The following is a 23255-nucleotide window of genomic DNA, read 5'->3' on the forward strand; positions in this document are numbered from 1 at the left end:
TAATCAATAAATTATATTTTTGCTCCAATGTTATGTTCTCTCTTCTGTTGCCTGGAGTATTGTTAATGCCACTGTCTCTGCCTAACACACTCACAACCTACACTTGATTTGTGTGTCATTTCCTTGATGTAAGCGTCAAGAAAAAACAACCTTTGTAAGTGACTTCATACCATAGTAATTGGATAAAATGAATCCCATTTGACTTAACATTTAAATAACATGATTTGTGGTGATTTGACACATCCTGTGCTCTTTGTTAAGAAAAGCCTATTTACATTCACAATGACATACAAAAGTTGTTCTGTACATAGCACTTACATATTTTTAGCTGTATAGAGGACGGCTAAAACCCAAAGATACCCAAATCACCCATCTCATTTGCACCATGTGATAAACGAAAAGCCAGTAGGCTAAGTCGACATTTGGACACTCGAGAATGATCGGCAAAGAAGAGATATCTTATCATCGTCATCATAACCAACCCCGTCCCTTTCTCTGAGTTGAAAGGAAAGGTAAACAATAGGATGGTTCTTTAGCGGAACGCATTCTCTTGAATAGGCCTGCGTAATGGCACCGCGCGTAATACACCACGGTGATATGTTATTGACAGCGTAGAATATGCCTGGTCTGATGGAGCCTTATCTTGCCTGCAAGTGAGGTACCATGGTTTATCCCCATGCCCGTGGACGCGCTACACAATTTCACTAACTCGTAATCATAATCTGGTGTAGGGTTGGATCAACTGATTATTTGGCTACAATATTGTGCTGTGTAAACCGTCGAAAAAATATATCTGAACCAATCTCTGAATTTTGCCTGCAATAGGCCTACATCAAGACAGACTGAACTACAGAGCACATTACAGCTGGAGATATTAAATGCATTTCGGTACAGGATAGAAAATAAGTTGTAATAATAAATATGAAATTGGCGCAGAGTTGTGCGTAATAAAGTAATGTACTCAAAATCCACAGAGGAGGATAGACATCAGGCAAATTGCTTATATCAGGCCAGGTGTTTTTTTTTGTTTTTTTTTTTACTTTATTTTTTTTCCTGTAATAGGCTACTGTATAGGCCTATAGTAATAAAATAAATTTAGTCTGCAATAGCTACGCCCACTGATTCAAAGCATTTACATTTGTACATTTGTTGCTGTTAGATTTTATTTGTATTACGGGTTAACTTTAATGCAGACTTCTATGTGGAGGATTTTTTTTTAAAACCCATAAATGCTAACCATATCGTTCAATTCCCTATTTTTGACAGGTCGTTGTAAAATGGGAACAATAACAATGAATGATTTCTCGTATAGAGGTTCTGACGCTTGTCGAGTATGAGATGGCCACGGCGCGGTCGCTTATCTTGCCTTGCCATATTGCGCCCTTGTTCCGCTCCCCATGCCGCGCAGCGGGCTGGACTCGATGAGGAATTGCACAGACCTCACTTCCAGTTCCAGTCAGTAGCCCTGTTCACTAGCTCCAAAAATCTTAGACATGGATGACCCCCAAACAAAATGGCTTCTTGCACATTAGAAGAAATATGACGTCGGCATTTGTAAGTTCACATGTTTAATTTGAACTACCTTTAACTTGGAGAGACTGAAAAAAATCTGAGCTAAAATATGTAGTATTTTGCTAATGTGTCATGAATAGCTGTTAATGTCCATGAAAAACAGGCCTGACCGTGTAGACATAGCTTATTAAAGACAACAAGGCCTGTCATTTGTTTCCATTTAAGGCGTTTTGTTGTCATCTTAGTGTTGGAAACCTCTCGGAAATAAATCTATAATCGAAATATTTTTCTCTTGAAACCCATATTGGCACCCCTTCAAAGCGTCGTTTCGTTTTATATTACCGAACGAAAAGGAATAATCTTACATCGAACCTTGAAAGTGAATGTAAAACGAACGGATTTTTTGCGTTTGGGAGCCCGACACCTGGGTTTCTAGACGTTTTGCATAGTTTTGCCTGATTAAAATGTAACATCAACATCTAGGCTAAAACAACAACAACTTTCTGTTTTATATTATGCAAGGGCACGAGAATCCATCGAATGCCGGTGGACCACACAATTAGGGTAGCCTAATAAACACGATTAGGCAGAAGAAGAAAAACAAGAGGGAAAGTGAGGTGAATTGCCATGTCGTAGCCCAGTGCCAAACTACATGATTTTAGTGTGCCCATCGTTTCAGTCAGCCACCGTTGCATGCACTGGTTCAGTGTGCCATAAACAACAATTAATTGGCTAGCCCTGTTCCCACGAAATAGCTACCAACGAATATCTTACAGTTTGGGCAGGTCCTCCATAATAACAACGGGTTTGTGTTAGCCGTTAGTGTGTAAAATAACTTTTGGCTGATAAGGTTCTGATAACCCTCTGAACCACAGAGGGGGTAAAGGAAAACGTTGGCACAACTTCTCCGGTGTGACTCAATCTGGTATGTAAAACTGAATTTGGGGTTAATAATCTAGGGTAGATATATAGAAAATAATACAACTTCGTCGTATCAGAGGTGTGGGTTAGTATCCGATCAATGTTTGCATTTTATGTGAAATTGAACACAAGCATAGGGCTGCGGTTACGCACGACTGGAATATTTTTCCTGGAAATATAACAGGGTTAATGACACATTATCGCCTGACAAAGTCTCTGCTGCCCCGATTTATTTATTTTTTTGCTTGCGACATGTTTGCCCTATTTTAAACAAGTTGGCACATGCAGCCTAACAGAAGATATATCCTTTCCTCATCCTCTAGAGTGGTGTTCAGTTCTGTGCATATGGAGACAAGCTGAACAACGATTACGAATTAATTGTCCTTTTTGTTGCGCCATATTTTGAGAGAATGAAAGACAAATCGGAAGCCGGGAATTGCAGGAAAAGTCCAAGTGCAGAGGCCAGTGGTTCGTTGACGCAGGATTCAGTCATCAGGGTTGCTGAGGATGAAAACCAAGACGATCCAAGTTCAAACGACATATCCAAAAGACAAGAGGTGTCTGATAAACCGCCTAGCGGGATTGGCATCCTAAACGGTGATGCCAAGGGAACAGCTTACGCCCACCATCTAAAAAAGGAAGTACCAGTGATTGAACTCACCAGGAGAGATGATATAAAAGGAAGAAACCACTGGTCAGACCACCACAAGGTGCAGACAACGGAACTGTGCAGGCCACCTATTTCTTTGCCCCTGCCGCACCGAGACGCGCCAAACGACACTCGAATGGTTCAGCTGAGCCCTACCGCTTTCCCTCTCCCGGCCAGAGCGATGCTCTACAATAACGTTACGCAGTCGCTCGCCACAATTAACAGGTGAGTTATTGTCAAGGATTCAGATGTACATTTTGTTTGGGCTTCGGTCAGTCAGAATGCAGCAGTATTGCAAGCAATGCGCGGTAAGAAATTACCCATTCCTGTCTTATGCAAGGTGCGACATAGTAGGCTACCCGTGGAAATACAGAATGGTAAATAATGTCCTCACCATGCTAATGTAAATGCATTAAGGAAGTGTACTGTGTGTGTGTGTGTGTGTGTGTGTGTGTGTGTGTGTGTGTGTGTGTGTGTGTGTGTGTGTGTGTGTGTGTGTGTGTGTGTCACCTTAATATCTCATTGTGTGTATGGATTTGTCCTCATGCACTCATTTTAATCTAAATAATGCCTATGTCTGTGCAAACTGTGTGTATGTGTGGAGTATGTATGTGACATATACTGTAGCATAAGTACCTATGATACCTATAATGAACCTACCTACCTATAAGATTGTATGTCTGTATTCAATGTTGTGTTCCAGTGTGCTTAACTCAGACTTTTCTCCAATCTTGTCAGTGCCTTTGGCGGTGAGTTGGAGCAGTATGGAATGTACCCTGGTAGCAGGGTAAAGCGCAGACCTACGCCTTACGAGGTTGAACTCGACGAGGGTAGGCGATTTTTAGATCTTTATAAGTATGGTAAGGTGCAACTCTGCTGTGTTGTTATCCATTGTCCAAATTCTCCGCCACCACCTTAAAAACCACCCTCCACCACTGTGCATTTTTTTTTTGCATCTTCAGTTCAACCAGTCATTTGCTTGCTCCTGGTATTCAACACAACCGCATGTTTCACAGACTTGGTTGTATTGATGTAAATACCTCCTCCTGACACACCAATAGGTTTGCCATGTGTGAGTGTGTCATGCATTTATTCAGGTCAAGGTTTAGCGATATCCAGAATATGCAGCTCTTCTCCATAATCTTCACTAAACAGCAGGGCTAAACGATTGCATTCATTTTGTCTAGGAAGGGGTGCTGGCTGACTGCTGTTCCAAACGGCAAATTTGCCGCAGTCAATACAAAGCACACACTCAATAGAACATGGATGAAGTAGTGTGTTTTATTAATTGGAAATAGTTTTTTTTTATAATGGTGCACTACATTCTACAATATATTCCTTTGTAGATTGCAAAACACACATTCAATATAACACGGATGAAGAAGTGTGTTTTATTCATTTGAAATAGTTTTTATAATGGTGCACTACATTCTACAGCAGATGCCTTTGTAGACTTTATCATGCAATGCCACAGATGTCTACGAAGTGCTTCTATGTGATTGTCCAACAAACCAGAATGACTCGGGTCTACAGTTTTACACTGTCTTCACAATTCATTCTTTACCCAGCATGTATGGAAACGTATTTACCTGTGTTCCACTTCCAGAAAATCAGACATCATCATCATCCTTGGTTATCTTCCAATGAAGCTTAAACATAGTGACCATATTCTCTTTGTCTGGTCCACTGTGCTCTGCATTAGATGTCCTACAAAATCTTAATGTAGTATTCCTTTAATCTGCGTCATCTGTCTTCCAGCTGGCCAGCTGTCAATATTGCCTATGACCTGAAGTTGAAGTATCCAAGGCACTCTTCTAATGGTTAAAATAGCTTTAAAAAAAACGGCTAAATCATTACAGAAACACATTTTTTAACCTTTGTGTAATTATTTAGACGTTTATTAAAGCTATTGTAACCACTGGAAGAGTGCCTTGGATACCTTCGACTACCTTTCCAAGACAAACGCTGTAGCCCTCCAAACCTGCCCTTTGTATTGCCTATGACCTGTTTGAGTTATTGAGCTGAGGAACACTGCAACATCATCCTACTGGCTGCTTGACATGTGCAGTCGCATTGGCTTGTCATTGGTTTGACCTCCCTTGTCAATATATTTCTTGTCATTCCAGCTGGTGAGCCAAAGATTGTGCGCCGCATCTTCACCAACAGCCGCGAGCGTTGGCGCCAGCAGAACGTGAACGGGGCGTTCGCAGAGCTCCGTAAGCTTCTCCCGACCCACCCGCCCGACAAGAAGCTCAGCAAGAACGAGATCCTGCGGCTGGCCATGAAGTACATCACCTTCCTCACCAAGCTGCTGAGCGACCAGGACAGCGGCACGGAGGGGATCCTGATGACCGCGGCCGGCGAAGGAGGAGGAGACGCCCGCGAGATCTCTGCCGTGGTGCAAGGCCGGGTGGTGAATTGCGGCGTGGACGGAGCGGCTGGCGGCGTGCTGGCCAGAGAGGAGCTGCTGCTCTCCCCCGGCTCCAGCTGTGGCAGCCTGCTGGACGGAGACGGCAGCTCGGAGGGCTATGCAGAGGAGCAGGACTCTCCTCCTGCAGCCGACCCACCAGTACTGCTCAGCAGAGGAGCACAGCACCCGCGGTCCACACGGACACACGACGGACACGGCCAGCGATGAGGGGAACATGTTGCAAACCCCTGGAGTGGAGACACGTACTGGATACCAACAACGCATATGTAAAGAGACTCACCCACTAAGCCAGTTCACCAAGTCATTCTAAAAGTCCTGATCATTGTACAACTATACACTTTATACCCAATCTGGAGACATTTAGAATTTATCTACCAAACTGACATCAACAAACTCCTGTTCCTAATAGTGACATAGCCTACCACACAAGACCAGGAAAGTTAGATCCAATGTGAGACATTCCGTGATGCCTGTACATGCAGCCTACACTACAATCTTAGTCTACCCCATGCTGCTGGCAGAAAAAATCAATGTCATAATAATTTTGGACACTGCACAAAGTTCACATTTTTAATGTTTCCCCCTGTGAATAGTTGGTAAAAAATCTGTGTATGAAAACTTCCAACTTTAGATGACATACCCATCTTTCGGTTGCTCAAGCATCACCCACGGCACTATTTTACTTGTGTGTTATCGTGTCAAGTGATGGAGGTGTCAGTGTTGGAAAAGGTTTCTGTATTTAGTCCATTTAAATCAGGGATGGGGGAACCTATGTCTCGAGGGCCGTTTGCGGCCCTTGAGGCCGTTTTATTCGTCCCCTGATGTAATTTTAATGTTATGCAGCTTCACATGAAATATGACATATTTTATCATAGAATCTTAGAAAATACATTTGCAATACCATTACGTTATATTCAGGGCACCTTGAGAAGACGGGGTCTGTTTTAAAGCTGACTCCCTTCAATATAGACCTAAGGTTCAGGGGGAAATCCTGGTTTGTGTTCATAGTAAGGCCCTCGGAGGACTTTTACGGCCCTCGAATGAATTTGAAGTGGCCCATCGAAGGAAAAAGATTCCCAACCCCTGATTTAAATGTTGGAAGCCTGTCATCCCAGTGCCTCTCAGTGCCAAGGTAGCAACAAAGATCAATGGTGCTTTTTAGGGGGAACTAGAGAGAAACCCATCGCCATTGACAACCTTACCACCCCCTCGGAACAGCTGTCAGTCATCTTCCAGTGACTCTCCATTATGCCGATACCAATTCAATCTTAATATATATGGACATATCTTTAGGTGTTGGTCAACTAAACAAAATGAATAGAGGTTCACTGAAAAGGGGATTATAATATTATCTTGGTTTGTTAACGCCTGGATAATATTTACAACAAATAAACACCTATTTGGCATGGTACCAAGCTTTCGGTTTAGCAAGGCTAACGTAAATCTTTTTGTGGAAAGCAGTAGGTTGATAAAGGGATACGATTTCAGAAGCTTGCAATTGAATACAAACAAGACGTTAAACTAATAATATATGATCATATATACAATGTCATCAGACAAAAGCACAAGTCTTTTAACGGTGCTTTCCCTGCAATATGTCAGTGTCTATGTACTACCCAGCCATGGGTGTTCTTCCTCACCTTAAGTTAATGTGTGAATCATGCATGGGTGTCATTTTAGATGTGGATGGTGGGGAGTGGGGACATGTCCATACCACTTTTGAGATGAACCTAGATTGTCACCGCCACTTATTAAATATAATGCAAAACATTATTACAAATCTAATGCAAAAAGAGCATATCTGGCAGTTTGCCATTGTAATGTCCCCACCACTTTCCATGTCAAACCTACACCTTTGTGTGAATGTGTAATCACACGCACTCACACACACTACAAATTGTGCAAGTTTCCACATTTACATTCTAAGTAGCAAAAGATGACACTCTTATTCACATTATTTCCAAGCAACTTTTTATCCTCTGCGATGGAGGTCACAAAGGATATCTGTGAGTGAATATAAATGCAGTCTCTGTTATTGATCCATTGGCAAAATAATGTATCTGTACACAGGCTTAACGTTAGCCTGGACGCCATGTCATTCCAAACACGTCCAGACAGCTTGTGTGGGGATGCTCCTGTTTATCGCTTTCTGCAGAGCTCATAATTTTGGATTATTTTGTTGCTGTCATTGGCAAATTACCTCATGAGATATTTGATGGGGCTATTTGCAGGTCCAATTGCAGATGCACATGACCAATCCAGGAGCAGGCATCTACCCAGGGGGGCGGTCCCATGGGGACCCAAGCTAGCAGCCTGTCTCTGCCTGTCTCTAACCGGTAGCCAAGTGTCCTATCCACATACCTTGCATTCAAATGCAGTTTTGCTCCTGTCCTGTGTTGTTGTTGTTTTTCTTTGTCACTGCAGTCATACACTTATCCCCCATGTTTAATGAAAAGTACAGCTTAGAAACGAGAGCAAGTCCCGATGAAATAGGTACCGCCATTTTACTTTCGATCGCAGAAAGGTACAGAAGCATGCAAATCGCATCAAAACATGTCACGTGCAGTCTGTAGACTAGGAGTATACAAAATACTGTAACAGTTACAACCACTGCTGTACCAATATGCAAGAGTCATTACTTTGAAGTACTCACTATGTAGTGAGAATGTACAGTATGTGGTTGTAAAGTTAGTCTTTTCCATATATAAGTGACTCTTGTGCAGGCATACATGTGACAAGATCTGGCAAAATGGGCCACGGTTTTCCAAAATTGCAATTTTGGCAACAGGGATAAGGCAAGAGCAGTTCTGGATCAGTTCCACAAATCTTTAAGAGTCAAACACTACAGTTGACTCATTTCTGTCATGACATTCCACCATCTTTTCCTTTTTCAATACTTGAGAAAATGACATTTACTTTGAACATATTGGACATATTGCAGTGGTGCGATTATACCCCAGACCTGCTTAGTTTGGTAAAGAACAGTGATGTCTTTGATGAAGAGATGTTTGACACATTTAACACATTGACCAGGAGTATAATTTGATCAATTTAAGGTTTTCTACCTTAACTTGCTATTTTCAGACTGATTTTTCACATAATCATGTTTTTTTGTCCAGACAACAGCACAAATTATTTGGGTGCTTCCTAAATTGGTATTACATGTAAATAACCTTTCAATGTGGTAATTTCATGATCTGTAAATTTACTGAGAATCTAAAAAAATGCAAAGTACGGGGCAGAATGTGTACATAGTCCCTGTAATGGAGATAGTTGAAGTCAGGAGGTCTTTGTATTCTTTCCAATTCAGGACTTCATCTTGAGTCGGCATAGTTTTCAGTACCACTTGTCATCCAAGTTATTTCCCAAGGCTCTGGGCTATTGCTGTATAATTATAATGATACCGAAGGCTATACTTTGATGTTAAAAGATCAAAAATAGTTCCTGATGACCTGTAAGGTACACAGAGAAGGTCAAAAGAGAATGTTGATTTCTTATTTAAGTTTTTTTTTTTTTTTTTTTTTTTTACAATTTTAATGTTAGCGTACATATATATGATGGTACATTCCTCCTATTTACACATTCCTAAATATTTTCTTCTGATGATTGTGGCATTTCTTTAGGCCTCTTTGTAGTCAGTTTACTCTAGGTACACAGCAGCATTATTTTATGTTTTAAAGCTTTGTCAGTTTTGTAATAAACATACAAATAAGCAACACTGTTTGTTCTTTGATAAATACAGTATAGGTATATTGTTATGCAATACTAAAAAAGGTATTTGTATAAAATAAAAAAATAAAGTGTTTATGTTGACAATGTGCTCAGACTACATACACAGTGTACATTACTGGTTTTGACAGAATAGATACCATGTTTGGTTGTATTGTTCAACAGTAAGTTCATTTCAAGTCATCCAGAAACAGTTGTACCTGGAGACAGCCTCATACCTCTGCTGTGAAATCCATAAGCAGAGTTCTCACTTCCTTTACCAAGTGACGACTTCCTGTGAAGGTCAGCACTCAGCAGGATATCCTGCCATTGTATAGACACTAACCTCCAGGCATCCCAAATATTGGGGAAACCTTCAAACTAAATGTGTGACAATTACGTTGCTTATATGCTCATAACTGGAAAGCAAGATAGATGTTTTCCTGATATTAATGTAGGATACCTGCTGTGTTTAAAAGCAATATCAGAAAAGGCTATGTTGGGAAAGGCTAAAGACATGTGCACACAAGCATGAGCAGTAAAGCAGGGCAGTTATGGAAGAGTAGGAAAGGTCTGCTGGAGTGAGAGAGTGAGCGACAGGGACGGAGGGAGAGAAGAAAGGGGGGTGAGAAAAGGGAGGGAGAGGCAGGCAAGGAGGAGGAGGAGGAGGAGGTAGTGGTGGATTTATCAGGGCTCTGCAGATGGGAGGCAGTGTGGCTGGCGCTGCGCTGCCAAGTGATTCAGTATGCTAATGAGGCTTTATCAGCCGCGCTGCAGGAACAATATACTGGATTCCACACAGGGAGTCCTGCCTGCCAGATAGAGATTACACTGCCTACACATTTATTTACTTCAATATGAGAATAACCCTCTCTCTCTCTCCCTCTCTGCTGCTGCACACACACGTAAACACACACACACACACACCCTCACAAACAAACAAACAAATTTGCGCACATACACATGCACATCTACATATATGTACAGAACACAGTCATCACCACTGTATATGATCCACACATACTTTCAAACATTGAAGACTATGGAATTGCTCACTATTAAATACAGAAAATAATTTTCGTCAATGGGCTAGCATTTTTGTAAAACATGTCAATGATTTAATAGAGGAAAAGCATATACATCTTTAATTTTCCCCAGATTATATTTTGTAATCTTGACTGATAGTGCGAGCAATGCATAGGGGCTGTGTACTGTTTGTATGTGAGTATAAGGTATAGAGTTGTACTGTATTTCAGTAGGCGAGTGCATTACCACAGAACATGAAGAAGTGATTCAAATGCAGGCGCAGAGCTGCATGACATTTACATCATTTTCAAGGTTTATTATGTGATCTGCTTTTGATGAATAAGTCATAACATGTCCCATAGGTCTACATGATTTTCACCATTAAGTAAATTGTCTACAACATAGGTAATTTGATATTGCTGAAATATTTAGCATTTAATATGAATTGAAATGGATTTTTTTCAGTTTTTGTTTCTAACACTAAATAATGGCAAGAGACATCTATATGTTACTTGTATTGATCCCCATTCCCCATGTCTTTGGGTATGGGTATGGCCATGGGTAACTGCAATTCAGACATGTTTCATCTCTGGTTGGGGGGTTAGACACCTAGGCAGACATCCTGTCCCATTTCCTGATAGTGAAATCCATCTCTCTTCTTTGGGTGATGCTGGATGACTGGATGAATTGATTTGGTTTTCTTTTTTTACATGAGCAATTAGCTCTTTCATTGTAACCATTATCTTAGTCACAGGTAGTCTACACCTGAGCACATTTATAAAATAGATATGCTGGCCTATATATTACATACTGCACGTATGGGTTACTTAAAAAAACACCATATATTTAGTGTCACAGCTTTACAAATATATGGCTGGAAGCAGAAGCTTTGAGATCCTAATTAAATCATGATTAATAGTAAAAACAAGTGAAATGGGGTAAAATTGGGGTGCTGTATTCTCTTTGACATTAGTCATGTGAATCTCCTTGATGGGTCATACAGCCATTGGTTTTCTGGTGTTTGGTAAGATCTCTGCTTAAGCGACACCATGGTATGTCTTGTTGTAGAGTCCTCATCTTGTGCGTTATTTCAAGCAGATGGGCACATTCCTACTTTCAAAGTGAAGATGGCAGAGTGAGTGATGTTCCTGAAACATCTTCCTTTCAGAGAAATGTGAAAATGTGTGGCATAGAAAAGGAATGAACCCAGGAGTTAGTCATTCTGGAATGGTGTCATGAAAAGATATAGAACTGAGTAGAATAGAATAGAATAGAACAGAATAGAATAGAACATGTATATAATAGTCATCAGAGACTTATTGACTAAATTAATATGCACAAGACTGATGATTAATTTTAGACAGGATATTTAGCCATCTGATTTTAATCTTGATTCTTATCAACAGTTTCTGTCCACCTAAAATCAAAAGTAACTGGGAAAACAGAGATGAAGGTGTGCTAAGTATTGAAGGGTCCTTCTCTCATGAACAACCATCACACGTCTGACTCTGGAGGCGTGTGTTGTACTGACACCTTAGTTTCACAAAAAACCATCATCATCATCCTGACATTCCAAAACTGCAAAGCATTATCTCAACATTTCTGGCACATAGGATGAAAGAGTAAAGTGCTCTTGGCGCGTATATCCAAAAAATAGGTGTCAGACAAAAAGTAAAACCGTAATAATATAAAATATAGTGGGATGTCCACACGCTTGCTGCTGTACAATGCTTTTACTCACCCCAAGTGAACCTTTTCAAGCATGTAATGTACTCTTCCGAAGAACTATGCAGACAGACCTACGTTAGACCTGTGTTTCCTTTAGGTACTGTAGCCTATGACATGTCTAGCTATACTCGAATCTGATAAAGTGTGCCAGTTTAAAAGCATTTGATTGTTTGTGACGAATAAAAGAATAGAACTAAGTAAGTCTGTGGACATTCCACTTAATTTTATTGGTTGTGAATTACGTTTGCCATGTGTAAGGCAATACAAAAGAAAACGGCACGGATATGTTTCACAGAAAGTGTGACACAATTAGCTTCAAAGCCCATAATGAATACAACAAATATATTTTCCGGTTCCGGTTGGTCTAAACCCATTAGCAATGTTTTGTATGGTTTCTGAGTTGTGATGCAACATGGTATTCACCTTTTACATGTTGGTGACACACACAAGCATCCGCGCACAATCTCTCCCTCCCTCTCTCTCTCTCTCTCTCTCTCTCTCTCTCTCTCTCTCTCTCTCTCTCTCTCTCTCTCTCTCTCTCTCTCTCTCTCTCTCACTAGAAGTAGAGTAGTAGAGAGAAGTTCAAAGATGTATCACAGACTCACATAACCCCCCCCACACACACACACACACACACACACACACACACACACACACACACACACACACACACACACACACACACACACACACACACACACACACACACACAGTTTTGGAATATTAAGTCACATTTTCTTGTTTTTGTTGACCATTGAAGACATTTGGGTTTGAGGCCAAAAGATGAGTATGAAACAAAAGTTCCAAATGTCAGCTGTTATTTCCTGATATTTAAATCTAGATGTGTTAGTTTTTTGGGGATTTATCACTATTTGTATCATACCACATCATATTTCATGTGAGCAACAGTATTGGAACAGATAATCATAAAGGAAATAAAATGTTATATTTATTGCCATTCCCCTTGTTTGCAATAACTTCTTCTACCCATAGACATCACTAAATGGTGTATTACATATTCATTGGTGATGATATCGCAGGCTTTTACTCTTTAACTTCTTTCAGTTCTTGTTTGTTTAAATTGTTCTGGTGAGTTTTATTGGCTTTTCTCCCTTCACTCTCTTCTTCAGGAGGTGAAATACATACTCTAAGGTCAAATGATTGATTTTGCCCAGTTAAACTTTTCACTCGGGGACTGTACATTCATTACTCAGCTGTTCCAATAGGCTTGTCCTCTAAAAAAACATACTGTAACTGTAATGTTGTGTGCATTATTTTGAGGAAAAACTGTGCTCTTACCATGCTAATTGAACCTTCACACTTCACTTTATTGGTGCAATGTACAATTAATGAAGATTGGCCAACAGGCTGGTCCACTACTTGAGCCATAAAACTTCACTAAAATGACAGGTGTCTCAGTTATTTTGTTAAACCCCTGTATGTCAACACATGCTGTATGGATAAGATCCTCCAGGCGTCAGAAATAATAACAGAAACATTAAATCTAAAGTATTTGTTTATTCTTTATGATATTGACCATACTATGAAATAATTATGTGACAGAAACCATGTTTCACTGTCATTGAAGAATAAAAGGATTTAGAAGTTAAAGGGACACTGTGTGAGATGTTTAGTTGTTTATTTCCAGAATTCATGCTGCCCATTCACTAATGTTACCTTTTTCATGAATACTTACCACCAGCATCAAATTCTAAGTATTCATTATGACTGGAAAAACTACACTTTTCATACATGAAAAGGGGAATCTTCTCCATGGTCCGCCATTTTGAATTTCCAAAAATAGCAATTTTTAGCTGCAAAAACGACTGTACTTGGACCATACTAGAAAATATTTGTTTATTACTTAGTAAACTTTCATGTAAAGATCAAATTTGGCAATAGGCAGCCCAGTTTCAATGAGCAGCATAGTTGCAGTACCTTTTTTGACCATTTCCTGCACAGTGTCCCTTTAAAGACGAAAAAGTTGCCCAGAAGTTAAATATGAACAGGCCACATGTTAACTCCAACTGTACAAGCCTGTCAGTCTTTTTTTTTTTAACATTCACTATCTCACAACAACACATACCATTTTGTCTCTCTCACACTGTTATTTTCTTTACTTATTTCCTGAAATACATTTCCTGAAAACATTGCTTGGCATGCTTCATTTGAATCAATATTGTTTGTTCAAATGTCAGTGTTTCTGTGTAGCGAATGTGCATTAATCTAATCTCCAATTACAGCTATTATAGCTCTTCTCAATTGATATGGATGGAATGTTATTAGGCCTGTGTGTTGGTGGACATGCATACTGCATGCAATGTGCTTTCCAAGTGGTTTCATTTCTGTATGACTGAAGCCTCATTCTGCCCCCTAGTGGATAAACATCAGTAATATGAAAGTGAAGTGAAAGCCCAATTGGGAAACTATAACTCCCATTGTCATTATGACACAGCACTCCGCAGCACACAAATGAACACTGCACACTGCACACAACGGAATTGCATTTATGCCTCACCCGTGCAAGGGGGCAGCCCTCAACTGTGCCCTCAACTGTGCCCTCAACTCACCGCACTGATCAAGGGAGCAGTGCGGTGGGATGGTACCATGCTCAGGTTACCTTAGTCATGGAGGAGGATGGGGGAGAGCACTGGTTAATTACTCCCCCCACCAACCTGGTGGGTCGGGAGTCAAACCGGCAACCTTTTGGCTACAAGTCTGACGCCCTAACTGCTTAGTGACTGCCCATAATACCCTAATATGAGTTATGAGAGAATAAAAGTGCTGAATGGTGCACCTACAGCAATTCAATTCAAAGTCACCGAGGGCCAGTTTTTCAAATTCCTTCCAGTGAAGAATCTGTAAAATAACTGCAAGCAGCACAGTGTCTAAGGTTAAGGTGCGAAACAAGCGGATGGCTTTCCAGACAGAACAGATATTTGCTTCTCTATTTCTTACTTAGAATGGTCTACTGTATTTATGACACAGTTTTAGATGTAATTTCACTCTCATATGAATGCATAGTAGAGATATCCCCAACCTGAAGTGTTATTGATCGCAAATTATGTATGGCCACAGATAGCACACTATTTGTTTTCACTTTGTTCTGACCTTATGGGGGCCAGAACCTTGCCACCCAAGGGTCGCATCTGGCCCCAGGGCCTCCATTTGAATAGTTGTTGATAAGCATGCAGTTAAATTGAATTGAATTAACACAACAGATTTTGCAACACAAAATCTTTATTTCAACTGACATGGATAAATATATATATATTGTGGGTGTGATGCGACACACTAGTGATCAGTCACATTACACCATTATTTCATTTACTCTGTTTTACGCTGTTGTGCTGAGTTGCAAGAGGAGTACTAAGCATAACTCTTGCACTCATGACTATGGTGTACACAATATAGGATTAGCAACAGCAACAGCATCAACAGTAGTCAGAGAGCGTCATGGTCAGTCCTGCACGTCGGCGTAAAGGAGGAACCCGGAGAAGGTGCTGTCATCCTCGCTGCTGGAGTAGACTCCATTCCAGTCCCGGAGAGTCTCGAGCCACACCTGGTCTCCATGCAATAGCCGGAACACCGCCAAACTGGAGGCTTGATCGATGTCCTGACCATAGAGCGAGTCGCGCGTGCGTAATTTACGCACGCCATTCACCACCAGGGCGGCACGGAGGGGCCGGTTACGGACGGTGATGTGGTACGAGAACACATACACGCCCGAGTGTGTGCAGTTGAATTTGCTGGTGACAGGATCCCAGTGGCCCTCGTCATTGTAGAAGACCTTGTCGAATTTGACAGGCAGGCCCGGAGGAGGAAAAGACCGGCTGGGGAAAAGACCCACACTGAAGGCAGAGCGAGCCTGCACCGCACTGTCCCCTTTGGCTCCCTTCAGTCCTCTCTGGCCGCGGGGGCCTTTGGGCCCTCTGGCACCCTTGGCTCCTGGTAGCCCTCTCAGCCCCGGGGGGCCTGGGGGGCCCATGGGCCCCATGTCCCCTTTGACCCCTGGAGACCCCTCATGGCCCGGCAGACCATCAGCCCCCGGAGGGCCCTGGGTGCCGTTCCTTCCAGGAACCCCAGTCTCTCCCCTTGGCCCGCTTGGTCCGATCTCACCCCTCTCGCCCTTCTCTCCAGGTAGGCACTCTCCCACTTCCCCTCTCTCCCCCTTTTCTCCCTTCATTCCGTCTAATCCGGGCGCTCCCATCAACCCGACGCCTCCTGGATCCCCCTTCTCCCCCCTGCTTCCGAGCTCCCCTCTGTCTCCTTTCTCCCCCTGGGCTCCCTTCATCCCGGGAGGGCCTGTGTCTCCCTTCATACCGCTCAGGCCTGCACCACCTGTTCACACGCAAACATGGAACAAAAAAGTAGGGGTGTAAATAATAATCGAAATATATCGATGCATCAGCATCGATGTATCGACAGGCGATTTAATCGAATCACATGGTATCGTGGGGCAACCTTAAGAATCGAAAATAATTGGATCGCTGGCTCCTGTCTAATGCCCTAGCCTAGCTCAATAACATAATAGTAGTGGAAAAGTAATTGGCAAAAATCTAATCGATAAGAATCGTATCGTGGGGAATTCTTATCGATCTAATAAGTATCGAAAAGAATCAAATCCCTGCTTTAAGAAATCGATACCGCATCGTATCGTCATGGAGGCTGCGATTTACACCCTTAACAAAAAGGCGGCATTGCATTGTGGAAATCGAGCACTATTGCTATTGTACTATTGCCACTGTCCTAAGCAAGAAAACAATCAAAAATGCAAAAATCTTTTTAAGAGAAAGCAAGATTTGATATTTGTTGCACATGCAGAATAGATAAATTACACAAATATTATTCCAGTAGATGATAAGGGACGATGTTTTTCTGAAATATGAATGGCACCTTTATCCCCAGGTCTTCCAGGAATACCAGGAATACCAGGTACACCTGCTTCGCCGTGGTCTCCTTTTTCTCCTGCAATAACAGGATTAGAGATTGAAGACAAATTAAAGACAGAAGTGAAATGTAACATCTAAACACAATCTAATAAATATTTTGTTACATAATTACAGGCTTTTCTTCTGACATTTTTTTAAGGCAAATCAATAAAAAGAATGTGTAATTTTAACATTTGAGCCAAAAACATCTGTAATCTTTCCTGAAACATTGAGCAAACGAAGAAAGACTAAATCCAAATGTCAAATGTCCCTTTGTGTGTAAGGTGGTGTAATCAGTGTACATTATTGTATATTTATGTACTTTAAGATGCGTTTACCTTTGTTTCCAGGAGGTCCTGGTGTGCCTGGGACACCTGCCGGACCAGCCGGTCCTATTGGGCCTAGCTGACCCATCTCGCCTGGTGGTCCTGGAATCATACAAATCATTACATTACTTTGCCTGTCATTATTTCTGAACTCATTTTTGCAGCGATCCTACAAATACTTCTCAGTGTTTTGTTCGATTATAGATAATCCCTATAGTAATTAAACACCAAACAGAGTCATAGAATCCAATCTTGTCTTTTTTTCAGATTTTATTTACATCAGTACCTGGTGGCCCTCTCTCCCCGACGGGCCCTGGTGGTCCTTTCTCAGGTGGGCAGCACTCGCAGAAGTTGAAGAAGCACTCGTTATAGTCCAGCGTGTAGTTCTCCGGCAACACCCCGGCCGGCACCATGGAGGCCTCCGTGTGGTAATCCGTGGAGTAGGCATCGACAGAGTACGTGGTGCTGTCAGTGGGGGGAAGAGGAGGTTTGAGGTTTAAAAAGTCCTTTATTGGACCAAAAGTCAAATTGTTACAGAGCCGTCAGAACATCATTTTTTTTCTAGCAGAGAAAAACAAAAGACAAAAAAAAAACAGTTCCCTCCTCACAGCCTCAACACCAACTTCTCCTCCTCATCCACGTCACACAGCATTCCTCTTATCCCCCAAATTCCCCAAAAAAGACTACATCATTCACTAACTTGTAATAGGCAAACTCCACCTGTCAGTGGGGGAAGAGGAGTACCCGTCCATCATGGACTCTGTGGTCTCCTCTGTCCCGGCCGTGCTGGAGGGGCTCGTGGTGGCAATCTGGTGGATACCCTGGCGAGGGGGAACACCACCTTGCCCCCCGGGCCTGGGCCCCCCACCACTGCCTCCCCGTGGGGGCTTCTTGGTGTGCTTGGGTTTGGGCCATCGAGTGGTTCTCGCCGCCGCAGACGTCTGGGTCGCCATCAGGACGATCAGTAAGGCCATCGCCAGGAAGACAAAATACAGTGTCCTGCTCTGGGTCATCTCAGTGTGTCAATGTTAACTTAACACAACAGTTTGCATCAAATGTGCTGATAGCAGGCAAGCAAGGCAGCAGGCAGGGACGGCCAGATGGACTGGCTAACAGACAAATGAAGATCTCAAATCACACCTAATTTGTCCATTCTGAAGACACAACCAAAGTGCTGCCTTTTAACCACTCCTCCTTAGCCATTACGGAGCATTCTGGCCAATAGGAAGGAGAAGCTTTGCTGCGTTTTGAGAAGCAGAGGGACCCTGGCAGCCACTCCAAAGCTGACATATGAGGACAGCCTTGTGTTGTCCTACCAATGGTCACTCTTTTCATCCCTACTCTTTGTTCTTCGGTGTATGAAAAATAAAGCGCCACAACTCATTCTCAAGAGAACAAGGAAACCTTAATTAATACTATGCAAAGTAAGGTCCAGGTTGTGGAAGTCATGATTTTCCCAAGGATCAAAAGGGAAAGAGAAGATGGAGGTGGGAGGGGGTAAAAAAAAGTATCCCCTCTGTTAGCTGACACCAACAGGTTATGGTCAGTACACGGTGTGGGGAGCTGAATAACATTACTGTGTTTGAGTTTACATAAACCCACATCCAGGTCCTCTAAGAGCTGGGTTGAGATTAGGCCTTCGCATGTCAGTGTGATCCACCCTCCTCCTGGCAGCACATCAAACGGCATCTGAAACAACAGGGCATTTCAATCTTTCAAATGGAAGAGAAGGCAATCCCAATTCAAAAAAGGGTTCCTGATATTCAGCACTGCTAACAGTTTCATCTCTGGAGAGTCGCCTCAGAAGGTCTGTGCGGTCTTGTTAGTGGAGTAGGCTATCTGGGTACGAGAGAGAGAGACACCAAGCTTTTAAACAGTGCCAGGGATTGAACACATTTACTGGAAAACTGAAATCTGTGCTATCAGTGATAATAGACCCATATCCATTCAGAAGACTAACTATTAAAGAGGAAGTTGTTTTATACTAGCAGCTCTGACATATGCTCTTAGTTTTTTCCCTTCATTTCCTTTTCTCTTTTTTTATACTCTAGGTAATACATTACAATACAACTATTGGCTTGAAACAGTTGAGAGGGAAATATAACACTTTTGTAGCTTCCTATGTTTATTTTTCACATTTGCTGTAGGCCTATTAGTGCATTTGCAGCCTGGTCTATGGTAGTGTAGGCCTATGACAGAAGTGTGTGAAAGAAGGACATAGCCTACTATAAAGTTCTTTCTCAGATTTCAAGGACATGTGGAATTAATATTTTCTGTTTAAAACTCAAATTTCATTTCAGAGAGAATTGCTTACATTTTTTAAGATTTTTCCCCAGGTTTTTTTTTTACCCGTGTTATATTACTCCTTTGTTTTCTGTTTGTTCCAAAACTACATTTGGAAAGGCTGCCAATAATGACGCACTACCATGCGTCGGAAACTGGAAAAGGCCCTTGTGGCCCATTCTCTCTATAGTCAGAAATGTTCTAAGCTATGAGATAGGCATCTGTCATTGGCTCCCATTATAGCCCCGTTGGCGCACGCAGCCAAGTAAAAGATGAATGGGAGCCTATTGGGCTAAATGGCTCAGCAGGGATTTGTGACGATTCTGTTCTCTGGTTTGTAAAGATGTGTGCACATTCTGTACCTTATCATGGAAGTTGTATTAGAAGTGAAGTTAAGGTTCCTGACATGGCTTTGTTCTCCCAAAGACGTGTTAGTTTTGTCCTGCAACACGCTAGCATTCGGCTAATACCTGCTGGCTGAGGAATCTCTGCGACTATTCACGACCAGAGCTGACGAGAGACGTACTCTGACTGATCCTCCTAGCAGAGACATCTACGGTCACACACCTCAACCCCCACCACCATCCAACATGTTAAATTGAAGGTGCCCAAATTCTTAAGGATGAGCGCAGTCATTTCCTTTACCCCATGTACACATGCCGCTTTTCCACCACCTTAAATGCAATAAATAACAGGTGTCCGCAACAATCCTAACATAACTTTAAACACATCGACATCTGAAGTCAGACTTAAAACTACAAAACAAATGGCGTAGTGCCGTAAAGTCGATTGTCACGTGTTATGTCATTGCTATAGTTGAAATAAGGGTCATTTTCACGAATCTAACACTTGACAAGATGCAAACGTGTCGGCAAATGCTTTCACTTACTCATATCTATCGAACGCAACTTCATTGTTTCCAGGGAAAAAATCACACGGGCAGATAGTTCTATGAGAAGCGTACAGCCCCATGGGGGAGTAGCAGTCGGCTGCAGGCTGAAGCTGGTTGGACGTCCCCAGGGACATTCCAAACGGCGGACGTCCCCAGGGACGTCAAGGCTCCCGTCCAAGTTGATAGGGTCACCGGCATGAGCTCAGCCAGCCGAAGCAAGTAGCCGAAGCGGACAACGAACCTCGCAGACGAAAATACAATGACAGTAAGTGAGAAATACACGTCCATGGTATTTGTCATCAATGATGTTTTAATATTTTCGAACAGTGTTTTTTGTGTATTGCACATCGATATCGATATTGTTCGGCTGTCTCCTTGCGTTCGTTTGTTTGCTGGTGGCATGTAGCCTACTTGAATGTGCTAGCCAGCCAGCCTTACTGACAAACCGCGGTTATCTCAGCTTTAGAAGTATTTCGGCAAATGGAAATAAACACTTTAATTAACAGTTCCATCGTGAACTAGCTGTATTCAAAGCTTTTTAAACCAAGAATGAGAGTGCCTTAGATTTGTTTCATTAAACACTAATGTATTACACCAATGTCAACGAAAGATCCGATGGACGTGGTCGTTGGTCGCATATGCACTATGTTGCTAAACGATAACACGTGGCTAACTATTTGGCACACAGTTTGATGGCTATTCTTCGAGGCCGTTTCAAAGTAAAGTGTTTGCCATGTGTTAGTTGGCTATTCTTGCACGGCAGAGTGTCTTTATCGCGTGCTACGCGGCTTTTATGCCGACGACGACTGGCCCCTGGCTACTGCTGTGCTGGGAGTGTTATGTTCTAGATGGGGGGAGTTGTAAATAGCTGGGTGGGGGATGTATATTTCAGGGCAAATGTTCTGTTCTGTTGTCCCTCTTGTTTTGAAGAAAAAACTATTTATTTTTTTGTAAACAGCAAAACCTTTTTGTTTTCTTGAATGTTCTATTTAAATAATTCGTAATAAATGACCATGATCTCTTTCAGAATCTGATGATATCCTAACCTTGTTGATTTCATCTAGCTGGTGCTATGGGGGAAGGGATGGTGGCCTCACCTCATAACCCGGATTAACAATTTCTTTGTTTTCAGAAACCAATTATGACCAATTATGTAATGATGTTTTAATTAATCGTGTTTTCATTTCTGTGTTAACTCAACTCTGAGCAGAGATGTCAAAAGTAAAAGTAAAAGTACTTTTGTGGTGTAATTACAACACTTGCACATGGTAGGCCTATTACATAGCTGTTACAGCATTTACTCCATTGTAACTAATGGGATAGATGGACTGTACTAAAAAACACTGAAAACCTGACAAGGACCCACCATAAACTTGATCCAACCAGTGCACAGTTAGCTGATCGCCAGACAAGTACACAGATCTACTGTGTTTACTCAGATAAGTTACTTGTGTAGGAAGGAAACTTTGTTTCTTTTTTTACTTTTACTTTTGACACCTCTGACTCTGAGTCACTTAATTAGTGCAGTATGAATGTTGTTTACCTCTTTCAGGTCAAGTCTGCCTGGAGATACAGAGCCACAAGGCCGCAGGAGAAGATACCAGGCGAAATGAAAGATGTGAATACGTGTTAGTGATTTGATGTATTTGGATAAGGCTTTGTGATTTGGTTGCATGGCGGTCTGAAAGAGTCACGAGGCCTAAAGATAAGACACGGTTTTGCACATGGGTGAAAATGTATGAAAAGTAAAGTTTTAATCTAATGTCTTTTTAGGTCGAAGATGCAGAATTCGGGACATCAGAAAAACAGCTTGACGTGTTGCTGCACTTCCTTTCACCTGTAACCAAACTGTCAGTAAGTGGTTGATGCATGGTGTCACTAACTTGATATATTTGATTCTAGACACATCTGGAGGGTGGCCTGCATGATTAACATTTGTACACACATACAATCTCAATGTGGTTTTCTATAGCAGGATATGGATGCTCCATTTCAATGTTGTGTGTTGCCGGTGGAGTGGATTGTGCTCTTGTGTGCAGGTGTGTGTTGGTGTTCCAAGCAGACGAGCAAGGCATGAGCATGAGGGCCATGGGCTAGACGTAAGGAAGCAGATGGGCAAGTCAAAGGCCATGAAGTAGGAACAATGGAGACCGTGGGCGAAGAGGAGGTGGCAAGATTATCGGAGTGACCCTATCAAGGCTCAAGATTATTCAAGCAACCCAACCTGCTTATTTTGAGATTTCATGTGCTAAGATTAATAAATCATCATTATTATACAAACAGTGTTCAACCTCTCCGTCTCAACTTCTTCCTAATGAACAATTCAAGTCTGCTTTATTAGTCAATGTCTTAACATGTGCTGGTCATATAAAGAAATGAATGCCTATACATATAGGCCTATAGACGTAAGTGCAAGACTGGGCAACAGAAAACTTGCACAGAGCAGGAACCAGCTAACAGGATTACCAACAGGATTGTAAAACAGTTAATAATTGTATGCTGCCGTTGGTATAATAGTCATGATTTCATGAACCCAGTCATTCAAGTGTTATTGTGTAATAACTTAATACACAAGGACGATGAGACTCGGGTATAAATGTCACAGTTGATGTTTGCATTGTAACTATCAACTGATTGACCCACCCCAGAATACAGAAACGCGGTCAACGTTCTAGTACACTCGGCGTAGGGTAGCCTACTAGTGCAACATCAATCACAAAGCACAACACATTTCGAGTATCCTAATGTTTTATTGCATAAACATGTTATTATTCAGCTTTTAATGCCTTGTGCAGCGTGGAACCTCGAAGTAGATTAAACAATTCGAATGTGAAATCATGCCGCTAGC

The 23255-nt window shown here is 41.9% G+C and overlaps 2 protein-coding genes and 1 long non-coding RNA gene across 4 annotated transcripts; 2 read left to right on the forward strand and 1 right to left on the reverse strand.

The window, feature by feature from the left end:
* Positions 1-483: 483 nt before the first annotated feature.
* On the forward strand, positions 484-9295 carry LOC134465224 (T-cell acute lymphocytic leukemia protein 1 homolog). 2 transcript variants are annotated; one of them, XM_063218771.1, is made up of 4 exons: positions 484-512; positions 2757-3307; positions 3821-3912; positions 5209-9295. In XM_063218771.1, exons 2-4 carry the CDS (start codon positions 2844-2846, stop codon positions 5718-5720), a joined length of 1068 nt encoding a protein of 355 aa, XP_063074841.1. In that variant the 5' UTR covers positions 484-512; positions 2757-2843; the 3' UTR covers positions 5721-9295. The 2 variants fall into 2 exon arrangements, with proteins under 2 accessions (XP_063074841.1, XP_063074840.1); XM_063218770.1 differs by lacking the exon at positions 484-512 and adding an exon at positions 1464-1554.
* Positions 9296-15347: 6052 nt separating this feature from the next.
* On the reverse strand, positions 15348-18188 carry otol1a (otolin 1a). Its single transcript, XM_063218773.1, has 5 exons — positions 17953-18188; positions 17502-17697; positions 17245-17344; positions 16872-16943; positions 15348-16316 (listed from the first exon to the last, which is right to left on the reverse strand). Exons 1-5 carry the CDS (start codon positions 18183-18185, stop codon positions 15436-15438), a joined length of 1482 nt encoding a protein of 493 aa, XP_063074843.1. The 5' UTR covers positions 18186-18188; the 3' UTR covers positions 15348-15435.
* Positions 18189-21371: 3183 nt separating this feature from the next.
* Positions 21372-22692, forward strand: LOC134465228 (uncharacterized). The gene is made up of 2 exons (XR_010038122.1): positions 21372-22261; positions 22425-22692. It is a non-coding gene; the product is annotated as an uncharacterized LOC134465228 (long non-coding RNA).
* The last annotated feature ends 563 nt before the right edge of the window (positions 22693-23255 follow it).

The sequence above is a fragment of the Engraulis encrasicolus genome, chromosome 16 (genome assembly GCF_034702125.1).
Source record: "Engraulis encrasicolus isolate BLACKSEA-1 chromosome 16, IST_EnEncr_1.0, whole genome shotgun sequence".
In the NCBI taxonomy this organism is placed as follows: domain Eukaryota; kingdom Metazoa; phylum Chordata; class Actinopteri; order Clupeiformes; family Engraulidae; genus Engraulis; species Engraulis encrasicolus.

What these genes read in the sequence shown, in the direction of transcription:
- LOC134465224 (XM_063218770.1), top strand. Translation starts at nt 1,498, where the DNA reads ATGACCCCCAAACAAAATGGCTTCTTGCACATTAGAAGAAATATGACG. An exon ending in GAAATATGACGTCGGCATTT is followed by an intron (nt 1,555 to 2,756) that starts GTAAGTTCACAT and finishes CTCATCCTCTAG; the next exon opens with AGTGGTGTTCAGTTCTGTGC. An exon ending in CGAGGTTGAACTCGACGAGG is followed by an intron (nt 3,913 to 5,208) that starts GTAGGCGATTTT and finishes TTGTCATTCCAG; the next exon opens with CTGGTGAGCCAAAGATTGTG.
- otol1a (XM_063218773.1), bottom strand. Translation starts at nt 18,185, where the DNA reads ATGGCGACCCAGACGTCTGCGGCGGCGAGAACCACTCGATGGCCCAAA. An exon ending in CAGGTACTGATGTAAATAAA is followed by an intron (nt 17,345 to 17,501) that starts ATCTGAAAAAAA and finishes GTAATGATTTGT; the next exon opens with ATGATTCCAGGACCACCAGG. An exon ending in AGGACCTCCTGGAAACAAAG is followed by an intron (nt 16,944 to 17,244) that starts GTAAACGCATCT and finishes CTGTTATTGCAG; the next exon opens with GAGAAAAAGGAGACCACGGC.